General features: G+C 37.3%; 1 protein-coding gene and 1 non-coding gene across 4 annotated transcripts in view; one reads left to right on the plus strand and one right to left on the minus strand.

Annotated features, from left to right (window-relative positions):
- Window positions 1-23,298, plus strand: part of DIAPH2 (diaphanous related formin 2) — a 984,078-nt gene that overhangs the window by 41,468 nt on the left and 919,312 nt on the right. For 2 of the 3 annotated variants that reach the window (XM_070783973.1, XM_070783972.1), the window contains exons 2-3: window positions 16,818-16,850; window positions 19,604-19,780. In XM_070783973.1, the coding sequence (XP_070640074.1) occupies window positions 16,818-16,850; window positions 19,604-19,780 (210 nt within the window). The remainder of the gene's footprint in view (window positions 1-16,817; window positions 16,851-19,603; window positions 19,781-23,298) is intronic. The other variant, XM_070783974.1, reaches the window with a different exon arrangement.
- Window positions 13,697-13,829, minus strand: LOC139181794 (small nucleolar RNA SNORA70). Its single transcript, XR_011565533.1, has one exon. It is a non-coding gene; the product is annotated as a small nucleolar RNA SNORA70 (small nucleolar RNA).

The following is a 23,298-nucleotide window of genomic DNA, read 5'->3' on the forward strand; positions in this document are numbered from 1 at the left end:
AAATTGCCTTCCACGAAACCAGTCCCTGGTGCCAAACAGGTTGGGGACTGCTGCTTTATGTGATGGACTGTTTCAGTGGTGGGAAGGGCTATTTTCAAACCTGAGAGACATTCTATTTAAACTGAGGAATTACCAGCTTCCAGTAATTCATTTGAGAAATGTGTAGCTGCTCCAAGGACCTTTAGTTAGGTATTGTATAGTGAGTTTGAGGGATTTGGGGGCTGATCAAGGAAAAAAGATACAACCACAAGATGACAGTAGTACACAGTGAGCTTTATTTGGGTGACCCTTTGGCATATTTGGCTTCCTTGGTGACTTAAACAGTAAAGAATCTGCCTGCAGTGTGGGAGACCCAAGTTCAATCCCTGGGTCAGGAAGATCCCCTGGAGGAGGAAATGGCAACCCACTCCAGTATTCTTGCCTGGAGAATTCCATGGACAGAGGAGCCTGGTGAGCTACAGTCCATGGGGGTGCCAAGAGTTGGACACAACTGAATGACTAACACTTTGAGTTTTCACTGTCACTGACTTGCACATGACAAGCCCCCTCATTAGCCTGAGACCTTCCAGAGACGAGAGCAGGGGGTCACTACTGAGATGAGGAAGAGGGCAAGGGAACACCTGGGAGTGAGGAGGATCATAGAGGGAGCATATGTGTCTAGGTAAAGTCACCCAGTGGCACAATGGGGATTCTTTGGGTCAGAGAGTTCCAGAGAACAGCAGTGATCGGGTCTTTTATAGTTACAGGGATTATTTTTATCTTTGGCTAGCAGATATTGGGTGCAGTTTCACAGTGTAAGCAAACCAGACAGGCTCTAATGGCTGAATATCTGCTTATTGGGGTGATATTTAAAACAATTAGATGTGCAGAAATTTGTATTTTGGAACCTGTGGACTTTTAATGGGTGTTAGCTGCTGTAAAGACTTCTCTGGTGGCTCAGACGGTAAAGAATCTGCCTGCAATGTGGGAGACCTGGGTTCGATACCTGGGTTGGAAAGATCCCCTGGAGGAGGGCATGGTAACCCACTCCAGTATTCTTGCCTGGAGAATCCCAAAGAGGTGGACCACAGAGGGTCAGTATATAGAGGCCATTTTTTACCCATTTATATCACATCAATTCAGTTCAGTTCAGTCACTCAGTCGTGTCTGACTCTTTGCAACCCCATGGACTGCAGCACGCCAGGCCTCCCTGTCCATCACCAACTCCCGGAGTTTACTCAGACTCATGCCCATTGAGTCGGTGATGTCATCCAACTATCTCATCCTCTGTCGTCCCCTTCTCTTCCTGCCTTCAACCTTTCCCAGCATCAGGGTCTTTTCAAATGAGTCAGGTCTTCGCATCAGGTGGCCGAAGTATTGGAGTTTCAGCTTCAGCATCAGTCCTTCCAGTGAATATTCAGGACTGATCTCCTTTAGGATGGACTGGTTGGATCTCCTTGCAGTCCAAGGGACTCTCAAGAGTCTATCCAATACTATTTAAGAGCCAGTCCCTCCCTTAGGAAATCCGTGCTCTCTAGTGGGAAAGTACATACTTTGAGAAATGCTATAATTAAGGTATGAACTAAGACCTTGGGAGTGACATCCAGAAAGGTAAAAATAAAAAAAAAGTACCACTTTATTATGTTTCCACATTCTTTAAAGCATACTCTCACTGAGGCAAGGACTAAGAACTGTTGGCTACTGTTGACAGATACCACACTTCACTGCCTTCTGAGTTTTAAAACTAAAACTTTTCTTCCCTTTCAATATCTGTGGCTTACATGTTCATGTTTAGTTACTGTTCATATCCTTTGGCCAACAGAAAGTTTCACTTCTGCATTTCATATAAAAGAAAATGCCTCTCTTAGCACGTTATATTATTACTAGAAAGGGAGGAGGTCACTCTAGTACCTTCCTAAAAGAAATGGTCACTGTTTAAAAACTTACCTAGGAAGACATTTGTGTATAGTTTGCAAAATTTGAGATCTGAAGAACTCAGTGGATATCTGAAAATGGAGACTTTTTTCAACTTGGCAGAACAAGTTTGTACTTAAACTCTTTTTTTTTTTTGAACTAAATTAATTTTATTTTCTCAAAGCCAACATTAGCCTCTCTGTTCCTTTCCTCAGTTAGGTCCTGAAAGAAGCCTAGAAAACAGGTTAATTTCTAAAATGGATTAATTTGTGGAATTTATACACAAATAAATGTATAAATATATACATTTGCACCACAATGATAAATCCCACATGACACGATGAAGATCCCACATGCCTCAACTAAGGACCAAACACAGCCAATAAATAAATAAATATTAATAATATTTGAAGTTCTTAACTCCACCTCAGTTGGTTCAAAACATGAAAAGTCGATTGTGAAAAACACTGTTAGAGTGAAAGAAATTTGAGGTCCATCAGAATAAACACTAATATATTGTTGCTTTGCCTAAAATCATAAAAAAGTTAGGAATTTAAAACTACTTGTTAGTTTGTTATGATAGTATTTGTAAAACAGAGTGACATAAATGAGGTTTTTCTGCAATGTGTTATTTTATTTTGACAGAATTTCTGTCACTATCTTCAGATGGAATTCCTTATCTAAATGGAAACTAAGAAAAGAACCATTTAAGGAACCCTATAGGACAGAAGCTTTAAAGGGAGTTATCAGTCCTGATGTTCAAGCTGGTTTTATAAAAGGCAGAGGAACCAGAGATCAAATTGCCAACATCCACTGGATCATCGAAAAAGCAAGAGAGTTCCAGAAAAACATCTATTTCTGCTTTATTGACTATGCCAAAGCCTTTGACTGTGTGGATCACAATAAACTGTGGAAAATTCTGAAAGAGGTGGGAATACCAGACCACCTGATCTGCCTCTTGAGAAATCTGTATGCAGGTCAGGAAGCAACAGTTAGAACTGGACGTGGAACAACAGACTGGTTCCAAATAGGAAAAGGAGTACGTCAAGGCTGTATATTGTCACCCTGTTTATTCAACTTATATGCAGAGTACATCATGAGAAATGCTGGACTGGAAGAAACACAAGCTGGCATCAAGATTGCTGGGAGAAATATCAATAACTTCAGATATGCATATGACACCACCCTTAGGGCAGAAAGTGAAGAGGAACTAAAAAGCCTCTTGATGAAGGTGAAAGTGGAGAGTGAAAAAGTTGGCTTAAAGCTCAACATTCAGAAAACGAAGATCATGGCATCTGGTCCCATCACTTCATGGGAAATAGATGGGGAAACAGTGGAAACAGTGTCAGACTTTATTTTTCTGGGCTCCAAAATCACTGCAGATGGTGACTGCAGCCATGAAATTAAAAGACGCTTACTCCTTGGAAGGAAAGTTATGACCAACCTAGATAGCATATTCAAAAGCAGAGACATTACTTTGCCAACAAAGGTCCATCTAGTCAAGGCTATGGTTTTTCCTGTGGTCATGTATGGATGTGAGAGTTGGACTGTGAAGAAGGCTGAGCGCCAAAGAATTGATGCTTTTGAAGTGTGGTGTTGGAGAAGACTCTTGAGAGTCCCTTGGACTGCAAGGAGATCCAACCAGTCCATTCTAAAGGAGATCAGCCCTGGGATTTCTTTGGAAGGCATGATGCTAAAGCTGAAACTCCAGTACTTTGGCCACCTCATGCGAAGAGTTGACTCCTTGGAAAAGACTCTGATGCTGGGAGGGATTGGGGGCAGGAGGAGAAGGGGACGACAGAGGATGAGATGGCTGGGTGGCATCACTGACTCGATGGACGTGAGTCTGAGTGAACTCCGCGAGTTGGTGATGGACAGGGAGGCCTGGTATGCCGAGATTCATGGGGTCACAAAGAATCGGACACGACTGAGTGACTGATCTCATCTGATCTGATCAGTAATCAACATAGAATCTGAAGCCAGTGAGGAAAAAATGGAAGGTTACCAAATTTAATAATTTTTGCTAATCCTAAATTCTTTGAAAGATCCTTTTGAAGTTTTCTGAAATTTTAAATCATTTTTGTCTACCATATAGTCATGTTTTGCTTATGTTTTTAAGTGTTCAGTATTTGTTATAATTAGTTACTTTAAATGTCCTTCCTATATGAGTCCAAATAAACTATTTTTGTTTTTCATGGGGGAAAGGTTGTCCACATTCACTTGGGAAGTTGTTTTTACTAGTTGTACCTTGGGAAACTTGAGTTCCAGGAGCTAAACACCTGCTACACAATTGAACTTTTAGATGATAACCTGTTTCTGACTTGGGAATTGTTTACAAATTCAAGAATATTAGCTAAAAGCACTAATAGTGAAATTAAATCATTGGTTGACTCTAGTTATCTTTTCCTCCAAAAAGTATGTTGTAATAATACCTTATTCACAACTCAGATATAATTTTCAGTTTTAGGAGATTCATACTCTTGAATCTTTGTGTTAGTTGCTCAGTCGTGTCCCACTCTTCATGATCCCATGGACTGTAGGCCACCAGGCTCCTCTGTCCATGGGATTCTCCAGGCAAGAATACTGCAGTGGGTTGCTATTTAGAGGAGTGAATTATTTTGTTTTGTCAGATTAACTTTGCAGCTACATCAGAAAACTAAATGATGTGGTTATTTATAAAAACTTCTTGAAGTAGATACATGGCAAGTCATTCTGAAGTGAAATATCTCCAGTGATAATCATAGCCATTTAGAGGTTATTTTGTATTATGAAGATAGTAATCACAACAACAGATATTAAATTACTCTATTTAACAGAAGCAACGATCATATGTCTGCATATAATTGCTATAATAACACTCATAATTTTAAGCAAAATTATATATAGTAACTGTCTTCTCTCTATTCCCATTGCTACCATTATAGCCTAAGCTCTTATCACCTCACAACTAGATCTCTCTCTCTCTCTCTGTCTCTCCTCTGTTTGCATCTACAATTCGGTAAATCATGACAGGTTTGGGTGCAATCAGTGCTAGAAACGGGAAAAAATTTGAGGACACAGTGGGGACCAAAAGAGACCTAGTCTTCACTGCACTGAGTTTATAGTATAGCAGGGAATACTGGCATAGATAGGGAATTATAATTTGATGACTGGAATGTGTTCTAAAGGGAGAAGTCAGGAACCATGGGGGACTATAACAGGACCAGCTTCAGCTCAACTGAGACCTACAGAGGTGAGTAGGAGATGGCCAGATGAAGAAGAGGGGCATGGGGTGAGTGCTGCGAGCAAAGCAAAGTCTAAATGGAAAGGCTAAGATGGAAAAAGAACTTGTGTTCTAACCAGTATTGTTATATATGATGAAGGCAGATTTCAGGATGTAGATAGAGGTTTTAGAGCTTGGGTTCTGCTCAGACCTAAATGCTAATTGCAACTGTGTAATTTATTTTCTTTTAATATATTTGTGCATGTAGGCAAATAACTTGTTGACTGCAAACCTTGATTTTCTGACCTGTCAAATAGGACAGTAAATTCCTATATCATAGGATTACTGTGAGGATTTAAATGTGGAATGCATGTAAAGCTCTTGGTGTAGTGCTTGGCATAAAATAAACGCTCAGTAAATTGTGGCTAGTATTTAGATAGAATAGGTCAAACTTGCTGTTCTCTGCAAGCCTCCGTTTTAGCCTGTGATTCCTTCCTCAATCTATTCTGAATATTACAGCCTACAGCCCTTCTCTGAAATGCTAAAATCTGAAAGCTCTGAAAACAGAATTTTATCATTTGGCCACGAAACCCAGCCTGGCTTGAGGCCGTAGATAAACTTTACTTATCCTGTTTTGTGGAGTATTCATGTTTCCCTGCTAACCTTGAATGCATTTCATTTAGTGTGCTAGCCCAGATCCCGCTGGGTGTGTTTTGTAATATATGGTATACATACCATATTCCTTTCTCAAATATGAATCACTTTGAATTCCAAAACACCTCTGACTTCAAGGGTTTCGGATAGGACATCGTGGACCTATACCACCTGAAATCATCTTTCTAAAATACCCCCTTCTCCATCTCTCTCTGAATCAGAACCTTTGATGGCTGTCAGACAGCCTAGACTACTCCTTTTGGTTTTCAAGACCATCTCTAGTCTGTCCCCTCTGTCAACTGGGAAAAAAAAAATATGTGTGTGTGTATATATATATATATATGTATATATGTAGCTTTAAAGTTGAGAATTATGTTTTGTTGGGCAGAATTTCTGAGGACTTAAGCCCAGAAGACAGACTCTCAGATAACCCTGAGGGAGTACTCCAAAGAGGTAAGGGAGGAGTCAGGATATAAGAGTTTTGCAACAAAAACCAGGTAATCACAACATCAAAAATTTACTGTGAATTAAAGAAAACCAGACATCACGTTATGAATTTAGTGCATTTCTAGGTATGGGAAGATGCAAGAGTCTGGGCTCACTGAGATCATTCCTTCCATATGCACCTTAACTATCTAGGGTCAGTATTCTGCTCTTCTCCATTGTGAATCCCCTCTGGGTGCACAGCCGGGGCTGCTGCAGTAGTTGTTGGCTTGATAGCGGCAACATCCTTTGTTTACTGATCTGGCAGGTAACATTTTTCATTCACACCATGCTACTTACTTGAAATTTAATACACTCTAACTTGAACCCTTTGTTTCCTAAGGCTGCTTCCCTAAAGTAAAATGTTAATACTGCTCCCCATCTCATTTCCTTTTCCTCCTCTTTTTCTGGCTATTCAAATCCTACCCAGCTATTAGAGTATGATTCTTTATAGTTTCTTAATGGGGTTGCAAAGAGTCAGACATGATTGAGCAACTAACACTTTCACTTTTTTTTTAAAGAAACTATATTATTTCTTCTCTGAATTCCTATTGTACTTAATTTATTCACCACATACTTGAGCAGGTATGATGTGCCAGCTACTGTTAAGTGTTGGAGATCCAGAAGTGATTAAGACAGGAAAATTAAGGGTGCTGCTGTTATGGAACTTGTTTTCTAGAAGCTGGAACATAAATAGGTAAATAGATAAGTAAACATAATTTCAGGTAGCGGTTCTGCTATGAAATTAATAAGCAGGACATGTGACAGTGCCTGTGGAAGAGGAGGAGGAGCAACATACCTCAGAATCTCCTCAATGGTTAGTTTTCACTCCCTGATTAGATTGTAAATACCTTAAGGGTGGAGTCACATCTTAACTTTTATGAGTCACAAAATGGTGAGCCTATGATGAGTTCTCAAACAATGTTTGGTAGAGGCATCTGTCTTTCTTTAAAAAAAAAAAAACAGAAGGTAAAAATTTATTTATTAAATATCGAGCCCCACTTGGCTAACTCATTGATCTAAGAATATCTATTATGTACAAGGTACTATGCTGGGCAAAGCTGGCTTTCTTTTCATTTCTGTTGCTTTTTATTCATAGAATAAGAAAGAATTTTCATGTCCCAACAGTTTTCCCATTTGAAATGGTTTTAGTATCTGCAGAAGGAGGTACTACTATGAAAAACCTGGATTATTCCTGCAATTGTTTTTAATTAATTTAATTACTAATTGACTTCCAGTTCATTAGCATGAATTTTAAGGCCTAACCAGCAAACATACATTTCTTTTTTTAAAAAAATTATTTCTATATTAATTTCTTTTGATTGAGGTATAGTTGATTTACAGTGTTGTATTAGTTTCTGGTGTATAGTAAATATATGTATTTTCTTTCAGATTATTTTTATTATAGTTTTTCACCTGGTATTGAACATAGTTCCCTGTGCTATATAGTAGGACCTTATTGTTTATTTCATATATAGTAATATATATCTGCTAATCCCAATCCCTAACTTATCCCTCCCCCCGCCTTTCCCTTTTGGTAACCATAAATTTGTTTTCTAAGTTTCTTGAACACTTCACCCCTAGTCGTTAAGCTACACAGAAACTAAATTACACAGAAGAGATAGCTGGATTCCCATATCATAGACATCCCTCTTGGTAGTTACAGGTTTAAGTTCATGGCAAGACAATTAGTTTAAGCTTGAGAAGAACTTGTGACAGAGTTTTGAAACTTACCCAGTGAACTAACATGGTCTTTTGCTTCATGAAGAAAACTGAAGCCCTATTCTGTGGTGTCATATTTCAATTTCTGGTAGATACACATTTTGTTCTTTATATTGAAAGAACGTCTTAAGAGGCAAATCCCAAAAGGAGTTTTTCTCTTGTCATAAAAATGGTGGCGAGAATTATGATTTGTAATAGCCAAGAGCTCTGGTGGGTTAATGGCTACCCATTCCAGTATTCTTGCCTGGACAATTCCATGGACTGAGGAGCCTGGCAGGCTACAGTCCATAAGGTCGCAAAGAACCCAGCTGAGCCACTAACACTTTCACTTCACTGGTGGATTGAATTTTGAGACTTTTGATTTGACAGTACTTCTGAGATTGTGTCCTTTTGGTTACAGAAATAGAAAAGTATTGCTCTATTAAAATGATGAAATGTACACTTTGAGATGTTCCCAACATCAAAGTAGGGTGGAGAGTTGGAGCTTAATGCCTGTGACTTAATCTTCTCAACTACTAGGCTTTTGTCCTTTAAGGTCAGGGCCCTGTCTCTTTAAATCCCAGTGCCTAACACGCTGCCAGCTGATCTATCTTCTGTTTGTAAGTGTTAATGGTGATAGAAGAATACAGTACCTAAGGGGACATGTGGACATCTGAAAATGCCCCTGTTAGAAAAGAGATGAAAGAATGTTTTGGGAGTAATTTTAAATATAGGCAGTTATAGTTCAATGGTTTTCAAAGCCAAAATTTTTTCCTCCTGTCTTCTTAGAATCAAACCTCTATCTACATAGATCTCAGTTCTAAAAATCAGATATACCTTTCCTGGTGAAACAAACACAATGGAGAGATACTCAATTAAAACAGTCTTTATAGTAAAGGATTTGAATGGGGCCAAACAAAATGTTCAACTTGGTTGCCAGATAGTTAAATAGCCTTGGATTGCCTTGATTGGTGTTATTGATTTGTCAAGTTCAGGGTGAATCCAGAATCTGAAAAGTTGAAAGGCAGTGCTTTGAAGAATAATTACTTCCTTCTATGACTGCTCAGTTCAGTTTAGTCGCTCAGTCATTTGTGACTCTTTGCTTTCCCATGGACTACAGCACACCAGGCCTCCGTGTCCATCACCAACTCCCAAAGTTTACTCAAACTCATGTCCATTGAGTCAGTGATGCCATCCAACCATCTCATCTTCCTCCCGCCTTCAATCTTTCCCAGCATCAGGGTCTTTTCCAGTGAGTCAGTTCTTTGCATCAGGTGGCCAAAGTATTGGAGTCTGATCTTCAGCATCAGTCCTTCCATGGACTATACAGTCCATGGAATTCTCCAGGCCAGAATACTGGAGTGGGTAGCCTTTCCCTTCTCCAGGGGATCGTCCCAACCTAGGGATCGAATCCAGGTCTCCCACATTGCAGGCAGATTCTTTACCAGCTGAGCCACCAGGGAAGCTCTATGACTGCTGCTGATCCGAATAAGTATTGGTCAAGGATGTCATCTAGAGATTTCAAATTCTGGGTCAGTGGTTGAGATGGATGGCCTTTCTTAAAGTCTTCCCTTACTTGGATAGTATATGGAGGTTTTAATAGAGTACCACCTGATCAGTCCTCTCAGGATTTCTCTGTTGTGATTGTTCTTTTATTCATCTGATCTTCATCTAGACTACAACCTCCCTAGGGCACATGCTCATCTTGTTTATGATTGTATTCCTAGTGCCCAGCTCTGAACAGGTACATAATAGGTGCTCAAATATTTGCTTAATTGAATTGAATATGCTTTTCTATATATCACATTGCCTTCACCCTTCTTAAAGATTAAGAAACTTAAGCTGGGTAAATAATTGCCTCTTTATTGTGATGACCAACTTATTTTCTCTAAAAGAGAGGAAAATAGTCAAATAGTATGGCTAAATTTTTGAGTTGGTGGTGAGAGTTTTGAATTATATGCAATTTAGTCATCCAATTTCTGTTGTACTAGAGTAATTGGAAGATGTTTATAAAACATTGTATTACCATGTGACACTAGCCATAAGAGAGCTGAACCTTTACATCTTGCTGTTTTTGTTAATTTCTGACTGATTGGGAAAATTAAAACTTAATTTTCTTGTAATAATGACTCCTGCATTTCAATCAGAACTTCAGCATTAGAGTTTTATAAGTAAATCAGCCCTTATTCTTAAGGGGTTGAGACTCTGGAGTGAAACTTTTACAATTATTCAGTACTCAGAGAGTACTGTAGTAAGTTATATTGAATATAACTGATCATAAATGAAGTTCATAAACTCTAATTGCTTGACTAATTCACAAGTGTATTGCTTTTCTAGAGTTGATTTTAATGAAAATATATGGTCACTATACTTATTGGTATAATATGCCCTCATCCTAATGACCATTATAGTTAGATTTGCACAATAAAAGCTTACTAAAATGACTTTAATCAGTGCTTTTAATTCAGGGGTGTGACTCTAATAAACATTTTTGGGTCATCTTTTTTGTTGTTGTTTTAACTCCATAGTAGCTCTATAGTTTATACACAAGAGTAAAATCCATAATATCTGCTTGCAAGTGGTGTGAGAGATGCATGCACTTGTATAAATTACATTCAGATAAAATTTGAGAGCTCATCCCTGTAGAACATTATTATAAATGAGACTATCTTAATACAACCATTTAAAAATGTTGTAAAGGTCAATTCACATAAAAAATGTCTGTGATTTAATCTTGTCCAAGAGATAACTCGTTATAGCTCTCTGAATTTTTTTTCATGTTGATGGTGTTTTTGTTATTGTTCTCCTTTTGTACCTTCCTCTCTTTTTTATTTATTTATTTTTGCTTTAGTTATGTTTATCAGTTTATTATAAAGGATATTGTAAAGGATACAAATGAACAGCCAAATGAAGTATACAGGGCAAGGTCTGAAAGAGTCGTAAGCACAGGATTTTCTGTCCAGATGGAGTTTGGGGTGTGCCACCCTCCCAGTACATGGATACATTCACCAACCTGAAATCTTTCTGAACCCTATAGTGTAGAGATTTTTATGGCTGTTTCATCACTGTACGAGTGATTGGTTGACACAATCCACAGTCCCTCTCCCCTCCCCAGAGGATGGAGGGGTGGGGCTTAAAGTTCCAAGTTTCTGATCCTGGCTTGATCTTTCTGGTGACCAGCCCCATTCTGAAGCTGTTCAGGAGCTCACTAAGAGTTGCCTTATGAGAACAAAAGATTTTTCTATCATCCAGGAAATTCCAAGGGATTTAGGAACTCTGTGTCAGGAACCAGGGGAAGAGACTAAACCTATTTATTATGTCACAGAGGGATAAATTAATATGTGGCTACATGAATGGATAACTGAATTCATGGACACATGGGTAAATGAATGGATGAATAGGTAGGTGGATAGATAATGAATATGTTAGCAAATGGTGAGGTAGAATGGAGGTGGATACATAGATGGATATTGTCTGGTGAATAGGTAGACGACATGGATTTTTAAAAATCTTTTAATCAGCAGAAATTAACTTGCATCCAGAGCACTGGCTACAAAGATGTCTTTGTATTTTTCTACTTTCCTCTTGCTTTTCTCGTCTCCTTTTAAATTAATTTGTATTGGAGTACAGTTGCTTTACAATGTTGTGTTAGTTTCTGCTGTATAGCAAAGTGAATTAGTTATACATATATCCATTCTCTTTTAGATTTCCTTTCCATTAAGTCACCACAGAGCATTGAGTAGAGTTCCTTGTGCTATATAGTACAAGGAACTCATTAGTTAACTCTTTTATACGTAGTAGTGTATACATGTCAGTCCCAATCTCCCAATTCATCCCACTCGCCTTGATATCTATATGTTCCTTTCTCTTCTTTGACTAATGTGTAAATACAGTTATGTGGCAGAAATATTTTATTTTCTAATGCAGATAACTTAAGTGTAATTTATACAATAATTTCAATGTATTTTTAATGTGCAGTGTCCAAAAATTGCCTCCTCCTTAATAGGAAACTCTTCAAATGTCCTTAAAGATTTTTCTTTTCAATAGACTACATTTCTCTCTCTCTCTGTCTCTCTTTTTCTGAATAGTTGTAGAGTGCTAAGTAATGGTAGCAAGAAGATATTTTTGACAGCAGAGTTTTACATGAGGGAAATCTCTGAGAAAAATATCCTTATCAGTCAAATGTGCATAGTTATATAGGATATACACCCTAGTCGAATGAAACTTATAAATCAAGAAATCATAAGCAGAGTGTTTTTCTTTATGGTTCTCTGTCACAAGTAATTGGGATAATTTTTTATGTGAATATAATTTCCCCTTTGTCTTAAGGTGCTTTATCATTCGAAGATGCCTTTTAGGGAAAAAAGTCTTAAGAAGACAGTAAACAAAGCATAATTCTCCATTTTTGACCAGGGGCCCACATTTGGCTTATTAATAACCAACTTTAAACTCAAGGGAAGCTCTAGAAGTAGAAATGTACCTAGCTGGATGGGCATTCCAATACAGGGAAGAGTGGGTGCTCAAACAGGACATAGGTATGTGATGGAAAAAGGATTACCATTTTTCCATAGCATATAGATCATGAAGGAAGATGCAGAAGGTAGCCTAGGGCTGAATAATATAGGACTTTGAATGCTGTATTAAGGGTATTAGTCTTTATTCTGTCAGGAGCCTTTAAATACAGATGGGCAAGTAATAGTCATTTATAGTTTTTTATCGAGTTCTGTGTGCCAAGCACTGCTCTAGGCATTAGGGTTACATCCCTTAACCAAACAGATGAAAATCTCTGTTCTCATGGAGCTCATACTTTTAGTGGGAGAAATAAACAAAAATAAATTATAGACTGTGTGAGAATGTGGTAAGCTTTATTAAAAAGAAAAGCAGAGTGTGGTAAAGCAGGTCAAGAGTGTGTGGAGGAGGTGGGTATTTCCATTTAAATAGGATGGACAGAGTAGGTCTCCCTGAGCAAGAACTTGAAAGGGGAAGAAGTGATGGAAGGGGCTATATGGATTACAGAAAAAATCTTTCCAGGCAAAGAGAAGAGACAGTACATGTGGCTTACTGCCTTCTTGGGGAACGGTGAAGTGGTTGGTGTGACTGGAGCTGAGTGAATGAAAGAAACAGTAGTAGGAGATGAGGTCAGAGGGATATGGAGAGTGTGCAGCTCTGTAGGGCCTTGCAGGCTCTTGTAAGGACTTTGACTTTCACTGGAAGTGAAAATAGGGCGCCATTGAAAAGTTTTGAGCAGAGGAGTGATATGATCTGACTTTTTTTTTTCCCTAACTAAAGTCCATGGTTTATTCAGATTTCCTTAGCTTTTTCTTTCTTTCTTTTTTTGGACCGGAAAGTAGAATTTATTGGTGTGTGTAAGGAGGGGACAACACCAAGGCTTTCATGAGTGCAGGGGCTGCTATTTGTCCAGAGGGCCAGCATTAGGGATGTATTTGACCACACAACCATCTGGGATGAGCTGCTTTTCTGCCACCATGTTTTCAATTTTATCCATATTAAATTTAGTAATTTCCCACTTCTTGGAGATGTGAATCTTCTGGCGACCAGGGAACTTGAACTTGGCCCTGTGTAGGGCTTCAATTACATGCTCATTGCTCTGCAGCTTGGTGTGGATGGATGTTATGACTTGGCCAAAGTGGACCCTGGCCACTGTGCCCTGGGGCTTTCCAAAGGCAGTGCATGTACCACTGCCTAGTACATGTGGAGCCTAGATTGGGGACAGCATGCCAGTCATGAAGGTTCACTGGCAAGGGTTGTCTCCAAGGTCCCTTAGGGAAACTTGTACAGGCACCGGCTGCATACACTACTGAGGAGGCTGCTGTTTATAGCCATTGCACACTGGGCCCCAATGGGGAAAGAGCACAGTTGGTTTAACTGGCTGCAAACTGACTTGGGTTTAAACAGTGTCACTTCATCAGTGTGTTCAGAATTAACTGTAGCAGGGTAACCTGGAAATAGGGACATAAGCTAGGGGGCTCTTACAGAAATCTAAGAATGAGGTGATGCAGTGGCAACTTGAAGCATACGCCCGTGGCGGATTCATGTTGATGTATGGCAAACCAATACAATATTGTAAAATAATTAGCCTCCAATTAAAATAAATAAATTTATACTAAAAATAAAAATAAATAAAAGGCAACTCATCAACTGAAAAAAAAAAAAAAGGATGTTACTTTGGCAATGAGGAGAGAATTGTGGCAGAGATAATTATTATGAGGCCACTGCCATGACTAGACTCTAAATGGATGGTTTGTATGAGAATGTAGAAGCAACTGCAGAAAGATCACTATGGAACTTGACAACTGTTTGGCTATAGGGAATTAAGGAGAGGGAGGAAACCAAGGTGATATGGAAGACTTGAAACTGGAGGAGTGGGATCCAGATCGTACCCTTACCATAAATGCGACCCTTCTTTTTGAAAGTCTGTCCTGACCCTTTGTGATCATCCTTTGGGCTTATGTAGTGTTTCCGCTGGGTTATTAATTGTCTACTCACTTTTTGCTACTATATTTGCCCTCCTATTACCCACCTTCCAGATCTGAGAGAAGAGCTCTGATTCTTACAATTGTGGCAGTATTAAGGTATAATTAGCAATTAAGAATAATGAAAGACCAAAGAATCTAAATTTATATTTAGTTTGTATATGAAGAATAGCTGATTGAAGAACATTAGTATATATTGGTTAAAGTGAATTCAGTAGATGATACGTTAAGATGTGTTAGGCAAAGACTTTGGTTGGAGGGGAATGCTCTTCGAGGTGATGCTTGACCTTCTGTTAATGGTGACAAAAGGAAGTTACCCAAAGGAAAATTAAACTAATAGGGCTTGGGACATATCTGTGAATTTTAGATTACCATGAACTGTTTCAATTCAGTAGTTCAACCCTAATATCCTACAGCTTAATTATACCAACTGAAGAGGCCATTGACCATTGACTAAGAGTTAGTATCTAGTAACAATCATATCTGTGGTCTGTGGTTGAGTCATTTAGCCTCCACAAGGTTCAGTTCCATCATTTGTAAATTGAGAGGTTTTGATCATATTATCTCAAATTTCATCCAATTTAATAGTGTCTAACTCCATATAATAGAATTTAATATGGATAAAAAATGATAATTTCAAAATGGAGAGTGGGGGTGGGAGAAGAGAACTAAAGTTTCTTCCCGTAAGACAAAGTGGAAATATTGCTAGCAATGTTTTTTGTTTGTTTCTGTCCCCCACAATTAAACTGTCAACATATATTCAATTGAGATACAGATTTAAAGTATTCAAGACATGTGTATACCTTAACTTAGAGAACTGACTAAATTAAATCTTATTTCCCCTGAATTTACATTCTTACTTTGAAGATACATATATGCTTCCAATCTTGAGTTTATAATCCCAAAGGATGGAAAAAAAAGAAAAGCAGTGGTTGTTTGAAGAACAGTATAACTAATAAATAACACAGGTGGACAGGTAGCAGGCTAAGTGCAGCACTTTTGAGACTTTGACATTTCTCACTCTGATTTTGCATTACAGAAAATCATGAAGCTTGTCATTGTGCATAAAACAGTTTTCTGTACCCCACTGGGAAAATTAAAGAGAACTTACCAGGTAGAGATAGTCTTAGGGTGAATTGATTTCTCTTAAAAAGGCTTCAGTTGTGATGTAAATACTCCCCCTTACTTTCTTTTTTATAGGCAGCAAAGATTGATTGGGGTTTGTGTCAGCAGGATGTGATAAAGACATAGTACAAAGATGTAGTTATGTAAATCCTTGAGGGAATCAACAGCTTAAAAGTAGAAAAAGAACTACATGTATAATAGCATATTTGTCCCAACTGATGGAGGGGAGGATGATCTTTAATATCATTTAGTTGGTGGTATTTGAAGATGATTTTATGAGACCCTGTGACCAAATACTTCTCACTTAAAACTCCTACTAGAATTCTTCCCACCAGTGAGCCACATATTTTTCTTAGTTAAAAGGGATGTGAGCATGCATGATGTACATCATTCAGCTTCTATTGTAGGAAATAAATGTATAGGATGTTGTAGAAGGGTTAATTTCTGTTCCTAACATGATTTTTAAAAATCTGATTCTTTCCTAATCACATTTCTTAACTAGCACTTCAACATACTTCAACATATTTATATAATATAACGGCTTTCGTGCTCCTCTTTTGTTATTGTAATTTTGCTGTATCTAAATCTTGAAGTAGTTGTGCCTATATATGCTGTATGGTAATTTTAATTAGTCACTGTATCTTCTAAACTGGAATGTACCATTTCCAATGATTCTCAACGTTAGAGGTAGAAAACCACGTGCAAAAAAAAGTGTTGGAGGTTTTGAGAAATGGGCATATATTAACAGAATCGGTAAGTTCAATGTTATCTAGAATATTTATAAAGTGTTCTATAAATATCTATCCATAACTGAGTTCTAGACTGAGCTGTTTCATGGTATTTCACTACAATTAAATGTGACATTTTTCCTATTGTTCATGGTTTTAAAAAATTTATGTCACTTAAAAATATGATTATTCATGCTAAAACTTTGAAAAAGCTTGACAGGGCTTATGACTTTGTTATATCTTATGTCACATTTGAACACTGTAGTAATGATATGTGATCTAAATCTGACTTTGAGAATTTGGGAGTCATCTTGTAAAACAAAGAGACACCCCCTCCACCAAATCGTCATTTTTAATCCTTAAAAAGTTTTTTTCTCTTGTAAAGAATTTTTATGTTTATATGATATATTTAAATTTTCTAATTCTTTTTGAAGAGTTTTAGTTGATAAAAAATGAGAATCATTCAGATATTTTCTTGTTTGATCTGTAAATGTCTCTTGTCTGACAGTTTTTTTTTTTTTTTTTTGGTTTTAATAGAATATTCAAATAAAAACTTTGGCAGATGATGTGGTAAGGTGGACTTAGTAGCATGTTATTATATTATGCATGTTGCTTTTTTTATTAAAGTGGGTGGACATTAAAGCATTGATATATGTAACAATGTGAAAAGTCTAGATGTTTATAAAGTACAGTAGATGGAAGAATTGTCAATAAAAAACAGCAGATGTCTGCAAAAAAATCAGACTTTTCTTTTTTTGAATGTAAAAAGAAACAACTCTATGAGATCTCAAAATAATTTCTATATTGCCATCCTGATACATACCTTAAGCAATTAAAAAACCTATATAAATCTAACTCTGGAAAGCACAAATGTTTCCTTTTTCAGTAGCCATGTAAATCGACCCTGAATATGTTAAGTATTAATATTAACAGTAAAGGAAATTAATTTAAAATAGAAAGGAAGTTAAGTTCATTGTGTTAGCCAGAAATGTGCTATTAAATTTAAAATCCTCAAGTATTTTTGAGCTAAGTCTATTGTAAAACTTATTAAAATTATGGGCTTAAAATTTAAGTGTGCCCTTTAATACCTAATACCCTGGTGGCTCAGATGGTAAAGCATCTGCCTACAATGCGGGAGACCTGGGTTCAATCCCTGCGTCAAGAAGATCCCCTGGAGAAGGAAATGTCAACCCACTCCAGTGCTCTTGCCTCGAAGATCCCATGGACGGAGGATCCTGGTAGGTTACAGTCCATGGGGTCGCAAAGAGTCAGACATGACTGAGCGACTTCACTTAATAGCTAAACTTTTAAAAAAAGGTATTTTAAGCAGTGTCATTTTTTTTTTCTCTGTGAAATTACCTATCTACAAATAGTGTAGAATATTATTCATGATTTAAGGAAGTGAAAGTATATGGCTTAATTTTATTTTCTTATCAAGATATAGCTGAAAGCAAAAGCCAATTTTCTAGATCGAAGTGAATGGCATAGTGGAAGATCAAATATATATGTAAATAATGCTATTCAGTATAAACAAGCCAGCACTGCAAAAGTAAATATTAAGTGATATAAAGGGAAAGGAATAGAAATATGTTAATTTAATGGTTGATTGCATATTTAAATGCTTTTATGTCCACCATATCTTTTAGTAAAATTTGATTCTTGGTTATGTACTCAGCTTATTTGGGATTGCTTAATATTTTTTCTTGAGTTGTTTGAAGATATACTACATATCTAATCCAACTTAATTTTCCTCAAAGACTTTCAAATTTAAAAGAAAATTGGAAAATATAGAAGGTGATTTGAAGAAGTGAATCTTCAGTGACCACTGGGCTAGGAACCAGGGACTTGTCAATTTGGCAAGTTACTTTTTCTGTGAAATGAGAGTCAACCTAGATGGTTTTTCGTTTCTTCCCACCTCTAAAATATGATTTACATAATCTCTTTGTAAGCAACCATGTACTAAGATCATTTTTGGAATCCTAAATAAGCTGCTTAAAACTGCTCATATTTCTTTCAAAGTATACTTTTTATTAAAAAAAGTGTTCTTTGAATGAAAATCACAGATTTTTTTTTTTTTTTTTTTAATATGGGTCAACAGTAGTTGACAACATTGTGGTAAGAACGTCTGCGATGCTTTGTATTGTTGAAGTGATTTATAAGCACTTGGTAACATGGCAGTGACAGGCACTGACGTCCTATCTAACATATCTGCTTGTTTGTCATGAGCTGACAGTATGCATGTGCTTCTTAACAGAAACCAGAATAAAACTGAGTTGCATTCAGTTTTCTGGTCATTACTAATTTTTGATGTTCACCGTGCTGTGGTTCAAAACAGAATGGCCTGTTTACAGGCAACTGGAGTTGTTAACTCACTTTATGTGAAATTGCAAGCTAATTATAAGAGATTGTGCATGGAATCAATGGTTCTGAGTCAATATCTATAAAGTGGCAAGTTCTTCATAGTTTTGTTTTTAGGAATAAGATATTTCTGTTTGTGTTATATTTCCAGAAAATGGAACAGATAATGTTTTTAATTTTGTTCTGCTTCCTTGTTGGTCCTTTTAGGGAAGAAAAGGTGAGGGTAATAATAGTAAAAACAGCAATAGTAATAAATAGCAGCTAAGTACACTACATGTGTATTTTTAGATCTCACAATAACTCTTTTCTTGCTTTCTCTCTCTCCCCTCCCCTCTTCTCTTCCCTTCATTCCTTCCTTCTATATGTATTAACTTGTTACCCTATTTTAGAAATGAGGAGACAGTTGGAGACCAAGGAGTTTGCACAGGGTAGCCGACCTAGTGAATTGCAGATTCAAACCCAGGGAGTCTGGCTCCATAGTCCATGCTCTTAACCATTATATTCTACCACTACATTGCCAAAGTGCTCATAGATACTTGTCACAATTATTTTGGCATTTTGAAGAACAGAAATGTTAGTATAATTTCCCCCTTAGAATTGAATATCCTTTTCTTTTTCTTCCCTCATAGTTTCAAAGTTGGTGCCAAAGACACATTCTCCCTCAAACCACCACATGACTTTGAGATCAGACTTTTCTCACCTATTTACTGTGCAAAACAGCAATGACAAGGACCTAAGTTTCACTTTTGAGGAATACTTTTCACCCCCTAGACTTCTGAGGCTATTGAGCTACTTCAGGGTTTCACAGTAGTACAGTCTCTAAGTGGAGCTTGCTGCTTAAAATAACATTTTGTCAAAAAGACAATAATATATATTATACTAACTGCCATTTTGATGTTTTGGTTCCTGATGTTGGTGATTCTTGATCTGTTCCTTAGGGCTTCTTTTTTCCTTTCTGTTTGCAGCGTGACCGAATTACAAGTTTCAGAAAATCTACTGTGAAAAAGGAAAAACTTCTTATCCAACATCCTCTTGATTCTCAAGTTGCGATGAATGAGTTTCCAGCTGCTCAGCCATTATACGATGAACGATCTTTGAATTTGTCCGAAAAGGAAGTACTGGATTTATTTGAAAAAATGATGGTAAGTTAGACACCCTGATTTTGTTATAATTTTCAAGTGCATAGCACTGGGTTGGAAGTAGGGCTGTTTGTATGGACTGTGTTTATATCATATAAAGGAGAGGCCAGAAACTTGTTGATATAACAAAATTTTTTTTGAAAGTATCTGGTTTTTTGAGCTACAACATGTTTGTCTCTTCCACTATGAGCTCCTAAAAGCAGGGGCTGTCTTATTTATTTTCATTCTCTGTTATTCAGTAGTCTGTGGCACACTGGATCAGTTTTTTAACTACCTAATTTGTGTTTCTCTCCTATTAAGCTAAACAGGCCTAAGTCCAGTTCTCTGAAAACAATATAAAGTATCATGTTAGGTATATGAAGTAGAGTTTAGAGGACACAATGTTGTAAAAAAAAAAACAACAAAACAAAACATAGAGGAGACAGAATAATTCCTCCAAGATTGTTTTATTATCCATAGTCATACCATCTATATTTTCTAGCATGCTTTTTATATTAAATACGTTCTAGTTTGTGGTCTAGATTATTTCTTAGATAATAAATATAATATTTTGATTTTTCAGCAGTTTATAGTAAGAGGAGAGATGAGGTTTCAGGCCATATTGGATGGATTTGCTTGATCAAAGAAGTGGAGATCCTGATTCATGATTTATTCATTTCTAGTTCTATTCCACTTATCATGGCAATTGTTTTGGTGTGTGTGGATATCTATTCATTTTGAGTTAAGGACTAAAAGAGTTTCAAAGATCTCCAAATAAGAGGTTAAGAATACTGGAAATCTATCAGTGGAACAAAGTAGAAAACCTAGAGATAAATCCACGCACCTATGGACACCTTATCTTTAACAAAGGAGGCAAGAATATACAATGGAGAATACAGTCTCTTTAACAAGTGGTGCTGGGAAAACTAGTCAACCACTTGTAAAAGAATGAAACTAGAACACTTTCTAATACCATACACAAAAATAAACTCAAAATGGATTAAAGATCTAAACGTAAGACCAGAAACTATAAAACTCCTAGAGAAAAACATAGGCAAAACACTCTCTGACATACATCACAGCAGGATCCTCTATGACCCACCTCTCAGAGTAATGGGAATAAAAGCAAAATAAACAGATGGGACCTAATTAAACTTAAAAGCTTTTGCACAATGAAGGAAACTATAAGCAAGGTGAAAAGACAGCCTTCAGAATGGGAGAAAATAATAGCAAACGAAGCAACTGACAAAGAATTAATCTCAAAAATATATAAGCAACTCCTGCATCTCAATTCCAGAAAAATAAATGACCCAATCAAAAAATGGGCCAAAGAACTAAATAGACATTTCTCCAAAGAAGACATTCAGATGGCTAACAAACACATGAAAAGATGCTCAACATCACTCATTATCAGAGAAATGCAAATCAAAACCACAATGAGGTACCATCTCACACTAGTCAGAATGGCTGCTATCAAAAAGCCTACAGACAATAAATGCTAGAGAGGGTGTGGAGAAAAGGGAACCCTCTTACACTGTTGGTGGGAATGCAAACTAGTAAGCCGCTATGGAGAACAGTGTGGAGATTCCTTAAAAACTGGAAATAGAACTGCCTTATGACCCAGCAATCCCACTGCTGGGCATACACACTGAGGAAACCAGAATTGAAAGGGACATGTGTACCCCAATGTTCATCACAGCACTGTTTACAATAGCCAGGACATGGAAGCAACCTAGATGCCCATCGGCAGATGAATGGTAAGAAAGCAGTGGTATATATACACAATGGAGTATTACTCAGCCATTAAAAAGAATGCATTTGAATCAGTTCTAATGAGGTGGGTGAAACTGGAGCCTGTTATACAGAGTGAAGTAAGTCAGGAAGAAAAACAGTATACTGTTTACTAACAGTATACTAACGCATATATATGGAATTTAGAAAGATGGTAATGATGACCCTATATGCGAGACAGCAAAAGAGACATGGATATATAGAACAGTCTTGGACTCTGTGGGAGAAGGTGAGGGTGGGATGATTTGATAGAATAGCATTGAAATATGTATGTTATCATATATGAAATAGATCGCCAGCCCAGGTTCTCAATGCATGAGACAGGGTGCTTAGGGCTGGTGCACTGGGATTACCCTGAGGGATGGGATAGAGAGGGAAGTAGGACGGGGGCTCAGGATGGGGAACATATATACACCCCTGGCTGATTCATGTCAGTGTATGGCAAAAACCACTACAATATTGTAATTAGCCTTCAATTAAATAAATTAAAAAAAAAGAATACTGAAAATCTAGACCCTTCTACTCTGCCCATTATGGAATATCTTGTTCCTATCTAACACCCAATCCCACTATTCATTGAAAGTTGTTGAATAAAAACAAGTTCCCTTTATCAGATTAGATTAGTCGCTCAGTCGTGTCCGACTCTTTGCTACCTCATGAATCACAGCACGCCAGGCCTCCCTGTCCATCACCAACTCCCGGAGTTCACTGAGACTCACGTCCATCGAGTCAGTGATGCCATCCAGCCATCTCATCTTCTGTCGTCCCCTTCTCCTCCTGCCCCCAATCCCTCCCAGCATCAGTCTTTTCCAATGAGTCAACTCTTCACATGAGGTGGCCAAAGTACTGGAGTTTCAGCTTTAGCATCATTCCTTCCAAAGAAGGAATTATCTTTATACTTTTCCTTTAATGCCCTTTCTGTCTAGCCAAAGCTGACATCCAACTTTTCCCATGACACAAGTCCTGACATATCCACTCTCTTCAGACCTTCCTGCCATGTTCCTTGAATGGTCTTTCAATAACCCTTTGTCTTTTAAGGTCTATTATCTGCTGACTGACCTTGATGATGATAGCACCTGGTTATCCTTTTAACCTTTCCCTTGTTATTCATTTTGGTGATTTCTACTATTACATTGATAATCTTGCCATTGCTTTTTTGCCCTTAGTTCCTTGGTCTTCTGAACTCTAACCTCTGCATGTATGTATTTAGCCAATTTTAGGCATGACAGCACTTTGGACTGTCATTCTTTGGAATGATTCCACCTCTGAGATCTTTAACCCAAAATTCTTCTCGAAAGGTAAACAACCTATACTACCTTTTCCAGGCCTTTAATTTTACAGGGTATGTTTGTGTAGTGGTTAAGAGCTGAACTCTGGGGTCATTCAGACTTGAGTTTGAGTTCTGGCTGTGCCGTTAATCACATTACCCTGTGAAGTCATGATACATCTTCTCAGCACTTTATTTTCCATAACTCTTAACAAAATTATAATAGTGTCTACATTATATGGTTTATTTAAGGATTAAAGGAGATGATATTCCTGGAATAATGCCTGGCATAAAGTTTTCTATAAAAATAATTTTATGAATATTTATTGTATTTCATTCCTTTATCAAATAAAGCTCTGTTCTTCAGTTTCCAATATTTCCTGACCACCTAGACTGCCCTTCAGTTTGCAGTGGGATTGTCTTGTCTTAATCACCCCAACCAACAACAATAGAAACAAACATTTTTTGACACTAATCAAACTTT

The sequence above is a fragment of the Bos indicus genome, chromosome X (assembly GCF_029378745.1).
Source record: "Bos indicus isolate NIAB-ARS_2022 breed Sahiwal x Tharparkar chromosome X, NIAB-ARS_B.indTharparkar_mat_pri_1.0, whole genome shotgun sequence".
NCBI lineage: Eukaryota > Metazoa > Chordata > Mammalia > Artiodactyla > Bovidae > Bos > Bos indicus.